General features: G+C 38.9%; 1 protein-coding gene across 5 annotated transcripts in view; it reads right to left on the bottom strand.

Moving 5' to 3' along the window:
- The window catches only part of RPS6KA5 (ribosomal protein S6 kinase A5), a 65,183-nt gene that overhangs the window by 11,652 nt on the left and 40,614 nt on the right, over positions 1 to 12,917 (bottom strand). For all 5 annotated transcript variants that reach the window (XM_018082763.2, XM_018082766.2, XM_018082764.2 and 2 more), the window contains 4 exons: positions 6,522 to 6,672; positions 5,189 to 5,350; positions 3,824 to 3,949; positions 2,961 to 3,094 (listed from right to left, as the gene is read on the bottom strand). In XM_018082763.2, coding sequence (XP_017938252.1) covers positions 2,961 to 3,094; positions 3,824 to 3,949; positions 5,189 to 5,350; positions 6,522 to 6,672 — 573 coding nt within the window. The remainder of the gene's footprint in view (positions 1 to 2,960; positions 3,095 to 3,823; positions 3,950 to 5,188; positions 5,351 to 6,521; positions 6,673 to 12,917) is intronic.

Genomic DNA, 12,917 nt, shown 5'->3' on the forward strand with positions numbered 1-12,917 from the left:
CTTGCCACATAACTCTGCAATTTAGATTATTAAAAAACCACAGCGAAATCAAACAATGTTTTTAATGCAATTGCAACTTGCTACAGCAAAAACTGATGTGATGTTATAGAATATTTTCTATCTAAAACTAACCTTTCCCTTAGTCCAGGGAAATCTGACTTCACTTATGTTGCTACAAAGTTAGTTCACTTTTATCTTGGCCAAATCATTTTCCATTCTTAAAGGAGACAAGTATTTCCAAAGTGGTATGGAAACTATGAGCTCTACTAGGAAAAAAGAGTAACATCATCTATATATGAATTGTGTTATACAAATGAACCCTAAACAGGCCATTGCAAAAATCTGAAATGGAAGAGATAAGAGACCATCTCCAGAGCAAAACTCATGGCATAAATTCTCTTTCAAGTACTGAAATCTATAGCCAAAAAAAATTAACATGGTGATCATTATAAAAACTATGTGAATGGTGACAGATCAGAACACTTTTTCCCACTAGTTAGATATGTTGATTTATTTTTGGTAAATAATGCCTGAAAATTTTTGCCAGAACTCTCTCCAAGAAAGTCTAACCCTGTGCTGACTTAAGAGAATGGCCTTATGGATAACACGGAATCTCTCTCACTACACATGTTCTTAGCTTTTGGTTGCCTTTTTTCCCCCCTAATTAGGATGAGAACTACAATGAGAACTCTGTGCAAGAGAATTCCATTTTTCTGCAGGCTTCATATAATCAACGAATAAACTAAGCTGTTTCACCTGCTGCTGAAGTTGTTTACATTGAAAGTGGCTTCAGGTCCTTAAGAAATTAAAAAACCTGACTCACACAGTCTTTCCCCCTAAAGTATCAGAAGGAAGTGAACCTTGAAAACAGATGAAAAAGGTTCAGTATCATGAACATAAACCTTCAAAATTTGTAAATGGACTTTTCTGAGTATTTCCCCTCCATAAATAGTTACCATCTCATGAAAAACAAATGGGAAGTTCTAAAACAATAACTCAAGCAAGTTTACAGGAGCCCACTGTTTGAGTGGTCTTCAGACACACAGATAAATCTCAAACTGCTGGCTGGAAGCAGGTCCAGCACTACTAACAAAACAAAGCAACACCACAGAGGAACTCTTCATCTGAGCTTTCACCTCAAGTATCATAAAAGGGTTTCCCTAGGTGTAAGATTCCCTTTTTGGGCACATTTGGTTGGGAGGAGTGAAAGACTGACTTTGAGGCAAAGAAGATGCTAGAAACTCATTACACTTTTCCTTTTAGCAAGATTTACCGGTGTGATCCTCAGAGCAATATTATTTACAGTTTCTTATTCAAGCTGGTTTTTGTCCAACTATTGAGAGTGTGAGTTTACTGCTACCCCTAAATACTGCACAAACATGCTCTGACTCTGCTCACAGCCTATATTCCTAAAAAAAAAAAATACCTCTGTGTACAGACCACTTCTTACCTTCATTTAGCCTGATCTACCAAGATGAAGGAGAAAGAGCAAAAGAACCCATGAGTAATATCATCTAGGGACATAATTCCTCAAAGTTTAGTTCTAGGGGAAAAGTCAATACCACTGTGCCCACTGTTATCCCAAGACAAAATATCCATTACATTAAGAGATGCGAGTTACTAACCTACAGCTCTGCAGGCACCACAGAAAAAAATTTTGAGTGTAGACACAAGGTAGAGATTTTCACATTAAAATGTCCAATGTAGGTGTCTACTGCATACTACTGTTCAAGGTCTCATTATAATGACTGAAATTCTAGTTAACCAATCTTACAGGGTGAACTAAATCACCATAACATACATACCTAGAGTAGGATTCAGTGGCCTAAGCATAGGAGAGCCTGGGAGATGACATCAGCCATGAAGACATCTACAAAAAGGTAGTAGTCACAAGACTGATGGAAACTGGAGAACAGAGAAGACACCAACAGATGCTAAAATGGCACTACGTAGATGTCTATGTTTAAGTTACTGAATCCCACTTCTAGTGCCAGGTCATTCAATTTTCTCTGTAGACTCCACTAACAGTTTTAGGCAGGCCTCTATTAAATTAGCAGACTTCAGAAAAGTGAGTCAGACACCTACACTTAGGTTTCTTATTCTTGAACTTATCCTATTCAAACAGCATGTGATGAAACACTTAAGTCTGGTGGACAGCTTCTTCTAGGGTCTGGAAAAACAGAGGTACAGCCAAATGTCTTGGAGAAGAGATCACTGTGAACTATCATTCCGATAGCAGAACATTTATACTTTCCCCTTCCTGCCAGCATTCTACAACACACTAGGGACATATTTACTAATGAACACTGCAAAATGAAGGCAAAATTCTATCTGCTTCTCAAAGAATCCTTCATCTTTATTTTTCTCTAGGCAGAAACTGAGGTATCTGTTCTGGAAGAAGACCAGTTGATACCCACGTACAAAGCAAGTCAGCTGCCTTCATTGGATGTTCTCTTCAGAACACCCAGGAAACAAAATGCAACTTACAACTCCAAAGTCTAGTTCCATGTAATATACACACACACACAATTAGATAGATCTGAGGCAACCCACACTACAGATCCCTCTTAAAAGCAGTATCCTAGGCAATCAAATGGGCTGCTTAGGAGAGGGAGCTAGTGTAAGCCTACGTTCAGTTCACTTAAGTCTAAAGATAGAAAAACCTTATACCTTACTTTGTTAGGAGCACAATTAGGGGAAGGGTAGAATACAACTAGGAACCAGAAAGGTACTTTTTAGGTTTCTTCCTGTCCTCCCCAACAAGAATAACATTTTGTTTCAAAAGACTCTCAGAATTTTTTTAAAGGTCATAAGGATACAGTAAGTTTCTGTAGATTCATAGAACAGAAAATAATTTTCAAGTTATTTTTCTACTTCCAAAAATGTAGTGAACATTATTCTAATCCATGGGTGACAGTAAGCAAAGAAAATATTTTTATTGTCTTATAGAATATTTATACCTTTTGCTAATTATTTTTACTGCATACTCTTGGCTAGTTTTCTTGTGTAAGCACTTTCGACAAATGGAAAAACTTCCTTCTCCCAATGGTTTCTCTTTCAGATCCAGTTCATAATGATGATAAAATGGAGAGTCCTGTTAGGAAACTGTCTGTATTTAGTTTTGCAGAATACTTGTAGTATACACAGTCAAAGACAAAGAGTAAAATTTCGTGAGAATTTTTCATCTATATTTAAAATTGTAAAAGAGTTCTCTTTTTAATAAAATATATAATCTTAACTTCTATTTAATAAAATGCATAAACATTATTCTAACAATTAAAGAGTAAGGCTCATGTTACATTAAACAAACATAATCACTAAATAAATCATTACTACTACAATAGCTGAAGATACAAAATATTCAGACAAACAGGATCAAAGATGGTCATACATACATTTATCCACAAAACTATGCACTCGTTTGAAGACATCACGATAGCATGTGTTCTTAAAAGGCTTCACACAACTATACACTCTTTTGGGTAAACATATCAAAGAAGGAATTCTGATATAATTAACAGTTTCAAAAATATCTATAATGGTTGGCTGAATAAGAGTTATCAGGAATCATACTATTATTAATTCTATACTTCATTCTTCTGGGAAACTAGACAATCATCTCATTTTTCAGATTAAATGTCAACCACTTAATAGTATCACATGCAAGTTAGATGCTTGGATCATCGGAGGAGCCATTACAGAGAACTGATAAACGAACGATGACTGTTTTGTCATCTGTAGCCTAGCTTGTGATTGCTGCTTGGGAATTCATACATAGTTCCAAGGTACACCTAATTAATTTAGTTCTTGATATTATTATTACCTTCATCATAGCACTTCTGGCAATAGTTGTAGTTCCAGGTCGTTCATCCCCCATATAAAACTGGAGAGGATCTACTGTAGCTGCATTGCGTTTAAACAAAATAGAAGGTGCAACGAAAGAATATCCCTATGAAATTAAAACATCAGAAAAGGGCATGGCTTGATATTGCTGCACATTAACTATCATAATACATATGAAACATTAGAAGTTTCAGAAGAATTTTTCAAAGAAAACAGAATTTTCATACCATAGTACAGAACCTATAACTGGCTCATTGATGGTTAGATATTACTCTGTTCAACATGAACAGGTATGTTCCTGGAATCAGTTATATGCTTCTCCATAGTTAAAGATAAAACAATAATACTACAAGAACTCTCATAATTAATGCTAATCTGATTCAGCTTCAATTGTTTTACAATAGTGATAAAGGCTATACTTCAAATTAGCCAGCTTCCCAGGACACCTTAAAGTTAAGGCATGAAATAGTTTTTATGTTGTGATGTAAGCATCAAACCATTTCAAATGGCTAAACAATATGAGCTTCATATTAATGATGTGTCTAGTTTGAGTATAACAAGAACAGCTGTGACTACCACCATAGAGTGGTGACATGCATAAATTGCTTACTACAGTCACTACAAATCTAACAACTTCCAGTATATGATGCTACATTCCTGTACACTAAGAATTAAGCTGCTCAAACACAGACAATAAAAAACAACAAAGCACAAGAAGGGGGAGAGGAGAAAGCAATCCAAACTGTTCTTCACCTCTGCAGCTCTGGTACCAAGTTGACTGCACATGAGCTGTTTCTACCTACCCATTTTACATCTAGACTGTACAATCTAAGAAGGGATCATTCTTTAACAGCACGGGGGAGATGATAAGGAAAGCTTTGTTACTCATCTGTATATAGCAGCCTAGTAATTAGAGCACTCCTACAAAACGTGGAAGACCTACTTTCAACTCTGTAGGTAGCTCCCACTTTCCAAAGGAATACTTCAACTGGTGCATAATGTGGAAATGGGTGAACTACATGACTGTTGTTCAAGCTGGTAGCCCAGGCTGATGGAGTCAAGATGACAAGACTCATAAGGTATGAAGAACCAATAAAGAACAGACAGACTTTAATCCAGCATGCTGGACATTCAGCTGGAAATGGAGAAACAAGGAATTTTATGTTTGCAGTAGGACTGTTCCCACCTTTCTCGTTTTGCAATTGTTGAACAAAAAGATCTGGGAACTGAGACTGGAAATTACACAGTTAATTTCAAGAACTTAAAAGGTAGGAGGAAAAAAAAAGCTAGCTATATGGAATTGTTCAATAATTTTTTTTTAAATTAATGTGAGTTCTTAAAATACCTGAAATATTCTTTCTGAAGTCTGAGGGGTTGCTGCAGGAGAGTATGTTGGATCCATTTCTGTAAACTCTTCTGCAAAATTACTGACATCCAATTCATCTCTGATTACTGGTTTAAAAGGAGCTGGTATTTTTTTGGCAGCTAAATCATCCCAATTCATATTCTAAACAAAAAACAGGAAAATAAATTTGAATCAAATGAAAATTTAACAAAAAGAGATATTGGAAAGACAGACTTGTCCAGAAACACAATCCTAACTCCATTTGCTATTTTCCACAGGCAGATGAAAAGCATTCAAATTATGCCCCACTAATTTGCTTAGGTAGAGCCAAGAAGTATCATACTTATTTGTATGTAGACAGAATTCAATTAAAAAGAAAATCAATACAATTAAATTTAACAGTGGAGATGAGCCAAACAATTAGTGTGATGGCCCTTGAATTTCTTCCTCTCTTTCAAAATAAACAACATTTATATTTTTGTAAGCCACAGTGCATGCATTCAGTATCTTCAACTTTTCACTGACAATTTCTGTGCTTAATTACTAATGTCAGCTTTCAGAGCCCTGAGAGCATAAGCCTCTGAATTCTTCCTTAAATGCATGGTTGGAAAGAGGAAGCTTTGGTATAGCAGTTACGAGAAAATTGCTCTGATACTGTAAAGGAGTGGAACTGAAATTAAGTCAAGATTAGAAAGTGTTGTATGAGGACAAAATGTATGTTCCAAAGCAAACAGTGAATAAGGGAAGTTTAACTCTGTGTAACTTTCCTTAACTTCAGCAGCACCATAAAAATATACTTAGTTTTTTCAAAGAAAGCACATAATTTAAACCACAATGGATGGAACAGTACAGATGCTGTATGCAAATCCAATCTTTGAAAGCAAATATTAATACAGTGAAAGCTGAACAGAATTAAAATTTACTAAACAAGACTAAAGATTTAATTAGGCCAAGGAAAATAGAAGAGTTTAGTGAATTTTATCAATATTCAGATTTTACAAATAATGCTAGTGGTAAACTTCCTTAAAAAAACCAACCAAACAACAACAACAAAAAAAAACCATGAGACAACACAACACATAATTTCAGTGCTTTGCTGCAAGTAACTTAGATATAGAGAGAACATATTAAATATCTATCATGTCCTTCTAATACACACAAAATCCATCCACATACACATGGATATTCTTTCTAACTTCAATATAATTATTCATGCAATTAACATGTCTCTAAGCTATTCTGTTAACAAAACAGCAGAATTTCCTTAGAGTTGGGTTTCACAGTCACTAATATAGAGTAAGTGCTATCTGGTGAGTTCTGTTGTTTGCTTTACCTGGAAAAAGGGATGCTGCTTGATTTCATCAGCATCAGTGGGACCACAACCTAGCCTCTTCTTGGGGTCTTTCATCAGAAGCCGTTGAATTATATCCTTAGATAGAGCACTCATTTCTTGTGGATAAGGAGGCTCACTTTTTAATATTCTCCTGTAAAACAAACAAAATAACAATTTGGTAATTACTTAATATGTTAAGTGTTAAATCAAAGAGTTACCATACTAATGGTAGCATTTAAAAGTTCACTTAAACTTGTATTTTACCCAAAGGCAGGAGGATCGCAAATGTGAAACAAACCATTTTTCAAATAAAGAAAGGTTCAAGGAATTGTGGACATGAAACACAACATCTGTAGAAGATAAATTGTGTAACTCAATCCACAAAAGAAACCTTCCTCATTTCACATACTGGGCTTACTATTACTATTTAAAAGAAATCTCATAACTACAACAGATAGTTTAACAAAGAATTCAACCTGATGCCTAACAGCAGTCAAAACAAAAATAATTTCAATATTAAAAATTATTAGAAAATAAAGAAAAAAACCATGACATTTGGGCCATTGGAAGCTTGCCTGCACCCTCTATCTTGCACACAGTGCTCATGTCCTAGTCTCAAAAGGAGGCACTATAACTGGAAAAATTTTAGAGAACAGTAATAAGACTAGTCAGAAATATAGAATGTGTTTTATAGGAAGTTTTATAAAAGGTTAGGACTACCCAGCTTAGCGAAAAGATGAGTCAAGGGGCCTGGGACAAGGACCTCGCTGTCTTTTTCAATATAAGAACTAGAAGCCATCAAATAATGTTAGTTCAAAAGTTCAAAATCTTGGAAGCCTAAGCAGAATCACATTTCAGCACCTCTTTTATATGGGTAGTTCCCACAGTTTTATATGAAGACAAAGGTAAGTTTTCTTTCAGTTACTTCAAGTGGAAATACTGAAGCTAAGGACTCTAAAGGAAAATTGAGAATGCACACACAGATAACACATCCAAAGATACATCAAAAGGGTTAAAACAAAGACACACAAAACCCTTTATCATACAGAATCAGAGAGGAGTGGTTAGAAGAGACCTCTGGAGGTCATCTGGTCAAACCCCCCCATGCTCCAACAGAGTCATCTAGAGCCAGTAGTTCACAGCCATGTCCAGAAACCTTTTGAGTATCTCCAGGGAAAGAGACTTCACCACCTCCCTTGGGCAGCCTGTGTCAGTGCTCAGTCATACTCTCAGTAAAAAGGTGTTTCCTGATGCTCAGAGGGAACCTCCTGTGTTTCATTTTGTGACCTCTACCTCAGGTCCTTTCACTGAGCACCACTGAAAGCAGCCTGGATCCCTCTTCTCTGCACGCTCCCTTCAGGCATTTATGTCCAGTTATGAGATCTCTCTAGCCCTCTCCAGGTGGAAGAGTCTCAGCTTTCTCAGTATTCCCTCCTATGCTTCAGTACCTTCAACCTTCTCAGTGGCCCTTTGCTGGACTCTTTTCAATATGTCCATCACTCTTGTGTACTGGGGAGACCAGAAACCCAGGTGTGGCCTCACCAGTGCTGAGAGGAAGGATCATGTCCCTCAACCTCATGATACTGTCTAATGCATCCCAGGATAGCATTTGCTGCCTTTGCCACAAGGGCACATTGCTGGCTCATGTTCAGCTTGGTGTTGATATAGCCCTATGTATACTCTCACTGTGGTGACTTCAGGAAGCACAATACAGAGAAGGACTTAGAGCACCTCCACTAAACACAGACTGAAAGATATTTGAAGCTATGAGAGACATAGCTTTTTACAGAGCTGAAGTTGATCACTGCAGGACATTTCTAATTTTTGTTTAAAGTTACTACATGACATATCCTTAGAGTCAGTTATCCCATGGGAAAATTTTTGTCTTGAAACATGTAGCTTCTTGGATTAGTCCAAAAATAGATGCAAGTAGATTGTTTCCTAAATAACCCTATCCTGGCAGTGTTCAAAATGCACATACCCCAGGGGTAGCCTCTACTCACTTAGTATCCAATTTCAAGCAAACACAAAGACAAAGCAAGCTAATCTCTTGGTTTAAGTAGCACTGAAATGAGTTAAGAAAATACAGTGTCAGTTTTAAGCTGGCGTAGAGGTCCAGGATTGTTTCTTTGAATGATGTATGGATTATCTGCCACTAAGAGTCTAAATCACAGCCATTCTGCTAGCAGAAGTAACTGCAACCATAAGCCTTCTCTTCAACTTCTGGACACATTTCACTTTACAGAAAAGGAGAAGAAAACACAATATTGTCAAATGATTTCTTAATTAGGGATGTTAATACCAAATTTAAACATCACTAAACAAGAGGATTCTTACACTGCAGGAGTGGTGGAGAAGTAAAGATTCAGTCTCTTCAGAAATCACCCAGTTTCAGAAAGGGGGAGCAGGTAAGGAAGTAAGAAAACCTTCCTGTTGTGAGACAGAAGACAGGACACCTTGATAATAAAAAATTACTTTATTTACAGGAGGGCCAATTAAATCTACAGTGTCTTTGTAGCTTGAAAATCACTTCAGTTAGAGAAGTATGAGGAAATCTATTTATCAATCTGTCTGATGAAAGAATCAGAAAGGTATGCAATAAAGATCTTGGAAAGAGGTAAGTTCCCTTTGGGCTCTCAGAAGGAGGAAAAACAACTTCAGTCAATATTTTTTAAAACTGATTTCTAAAGCAATGAGATTGAGACTCTGTGATGTCCTCAGAAATCAAAAGAGACATTTTAGAGCATTTTCCATCTAAAACATGTCAGAGATTAAAGATGGACAAATCAGATAAAAAAATTAAATTTCACTGAAAAAAGATGCTGAATTGAGGTGATTGGTAAAATCAGTAACAAAGAGAATAAATGAGTACAATTTCTCTGTGGAGCCTTAGGAGATCAGTCTCTACAGTAGTGATGCTGAAAAGTGTTAGCAGTAAGATTCTTGCCAGTGTCCCAGGCTGCTAATGCAAATATAAACTTTCACATAAGAAAAGGAGCGCGAAACAAACACAAGCAGTGGAAAGAATCCTGCACTGCAAAGTTACCAGAAAATTCTTAGCCAAAAGAAGTATTTCCGCAGCAACACAAGTTAGTCTCATCCTTCTAATTGCAAATTTCTAGAGACATACTGCACGTCTTTGGTCAGCCTGAGAACTGTAATTGGTCATATTATGGAGGTGGTAATTGCACAGAAAGTCCAAGCTGAAGCTGAGACAGATTTATAAAATAACTGTTCATATTATTTGACATTCTGCTCTTTGTGTAGAAACCACTCCTTAAATTCTTGGGGGAAGGAATCCCCTATAACAATTATATCTACTAGAACAATTTAGCACACATATTTTGCCAATAATAATTTCGTATAACACTGTATTTTCACAGAATCACAGAATTGTTAGGGTTGGAAGGGATCTCTGGAAATCATCTAGTCCAACCATGGCAGGGTTACCTAGAGCAGGTGACACAGGAACATGTCCAGGTGGGTTTTGAATGTCTCCAGAGAGGGAGACTCCACAACCTCCTGGGCAGCCTGTTCCAGTGCTCTGCCATCTTCAACATACAGAAGTTCTTCCTCATGTTGAGGTGAAACTTCTTGTGTTTCAGTTTACAGACATTACTCCTCAACCTGTCGCTGGGCACCACTGCAAAGAGTCTGGCACCACCCTCCTGGCACCCACCTTTGAGATATTTATATGCATTAATGAGATCCCCTCTCAGTCTTCTCTTTAGACTAAACAGGCCCAGCTCCCGCAGTCTCTCCTCATAAGAGAGATGCTCCAGACCCAGACACGCCTCATTTTACCTAATGGAAAATTCTTTGGCAACAGAATCAGTAACTCCTGCCTTTTACCAAGATTATTGTTTTAAATAATTTCTTTTTATAGGCAGAATTAACAATGAAGTGGTATTTAGCTATGTGAAAAGAAAGCTATGATTACAGAATCACAGAACTGTTTAGGTTGGAAAAGACCATCGAGTGCAGCCATTTATCAGCACTGCCAAACCCACCACTAAACCATGTCCTTAAGTACCACATCTGCACCTCTTTTAAATACCTCTAGGGATGGTGCCTTTACCTCTTCCCTGGGCAGTCTGTTCCAATGTCTGACCACCCTTCCAGTGAAGAAAGTTTCCCTAATAGCCAATCTAAACATCCCTGGGTGAAATCTGAGGTCATTCCCTCTCATCCTGTCACCTATTACCTGGGAGAAGAGACCAACGTGCACCTCACTACAACCTCCTTTCAGGTAGTTGTAGAGAGCGATAAGGTCCCCCCAAGAGCCTCCTCTTCTCCTGACAAAACACCCCCAGCTCCCTCAGCTGCTCCACACAAGACTCGTGTGCCAGACCCTTCACCAGCTCCGTTCCTCTTCTCTGGACACACCCCAGCACCTCAATGTCTGTCTTGTAGTGAGGGGCCCAAGGTATGCCCTTACCAGTGCCAGGTACAAGACAATCACTGCCCTGATTCTGTGGCTACACTATTTCTGATCCAGGTCAGGATGCCACTGTCCTTCTGGCCACCTGGGCACACTGCTGGTTCATGTTCAGCTGCTGTCGATCAGCACCGCCAGGTCCTTTTTCCATTAGGCTGCTTTCCAGCCACTCTGCTCCAAGCCCGTAGCACTGCATGGGGTTGTTGTGACTCAAGTGTGAGACCCGGACTTGGCCTTGTTAAGCCTCATACCATTGGCCTTGGTCCATCAATCCAGCCTGTCCAGATCCTTCCACCGCAGAGCCTTCCTACTCTCCAGCTGATCAACACTCCCACCCAATTCGGTGTCATCTGCAAAGTGACTGAGGGTGCACTCAATCCCCTTGTTTGGGTCATCAATAAATATATTAACAGAACTGGCCCCAATACTGTGACCAGCTGCCAACTCAATGTAAGTCCATTCACCACCACACTCTGGGATCCACCATGCAGCCATTTTTACCCAGAGATGAGTGCACCCATCCAAGCCAGGAGCAGCCAGTTTCTCCAGGAGAATGCTGTGAGAGACAGTGTCAAAGGCTTTACTAAAGTCCAGGTAGAAAACACCCACAGCCTTTCTGTCATCCACTATGTGGGTCACCTTGTCATAGAAGGAAATCAGGTCAGGCAAGCAGGATCTGCCTTTCATAAATCCATGTTGGCTGGGCCTAATGCCCTGGTTGTCCTGAACGTGCCATGTGATGGTACCCTAAATGATCTGCTCCGTGACCTTCCCTGGTACCAAGGTCAGGCTGACAAGCCTGTAGTTCCCCAGATCCTCCTCCTGCCACTTCCTGTAGATGGAACATTTTGCCAACCTCTGGTCAATTGGCACCTCCCTGTTAACCAGGACTGCTGATAAATGATGGAAAGTGGCTCAGTGAGCACTCAGTATCCTTGGATGGATTTCATTTAGGACCATAGACTTTTGAACACCTCAGCGGTGTATCAGGTCACTGATCATTTCCCCTTGGATTATGGGCGTTTGATTAGGCTACCTGTCCCTGTTTTCCAGCTCAGGAGGCTGGGCACCTCTGGAGAACAACAGGTCTTACTGTTAAAACAGAGACAAAGAAGTCACGAAGTACCTCACCTTCTCCTCGTCTCCTTAGCATTTTGTTGCTAATGTATTTATAGAAACATTTTTTTATTATCTTTTATAGCACTAGCCAGCTTAAATTCTAGTTGGGCTTTGGTCCTTCTAATGTTCTCCCTGCATAACCTCACAACATCCCTGTAGCCTTCCTGAGTTGCCTGGCCCCTTCTTCCACAGGTCATAAACTGCTCTTTTTTTTCCTGAGTTCCAGCCAAAGCTCTGTTCAACCAGGCCAAACTTCTTTCCCACCAACTGGGCTGTTGGCCCATGGGGATGACCTACTCCTGCACCTTTAAGATTTCTTTCTTGAAGGATGTCCAGCCTTCCTGGACTCCTTTGCTCTTCAGGACTGCCTTCCAAGGGACTCTCTCTAACAGTGTCCTAAATCAGCCAAAGCCTGCCCTTCAGAATTACAATTTAGAGATTTTTCTGATCCCCCCTTTACTTCTCCAAGAATAAAAAACTCTTATTTTGTGATCACTTTGCCCAAGAGAGCCTAGAGCCATCACATCACCCCCAGCGCTTCTCTCTTCACAATCAACAGGCCCAGTGAGGTACCTTCCCTAGTTGTGCCAGGAAGTTATATTCCACACATTCCAGGAACCTCCTAAACTGCTTCCTCTTTGCTGTATTGTATTTCCAGCAGACATCTGCTAAGTTTTATATTGAGGGATATTGTCCATCTGTTGATTCTCTTAGAGCCCACTGCAGAGAAAGCAGCATTTTGCTATGCTGTACAAGCAGACTCCATGTAAGCTGCATTAATACATGCCAGTAGCTTTCATTCAGAAATACTTTTGAGGTTAACTGATACTAGAAAATAC

This window comes from Manacus vitellinus, unplaced genomic scaffold, assembly GCF_001715985.3.
Source record: "Manacus vitellinus isolate BGI_N305 unplaced genomic scaffold, ASM171598v3 scaffold_6_pilon, whole genome shotgun sequence".
Lineage (NCBI taxonomy): Eukaryota > Metazoa > Chordata > Aves > Passeriformes > Pipridae > Manacus > Manacus vitellinus.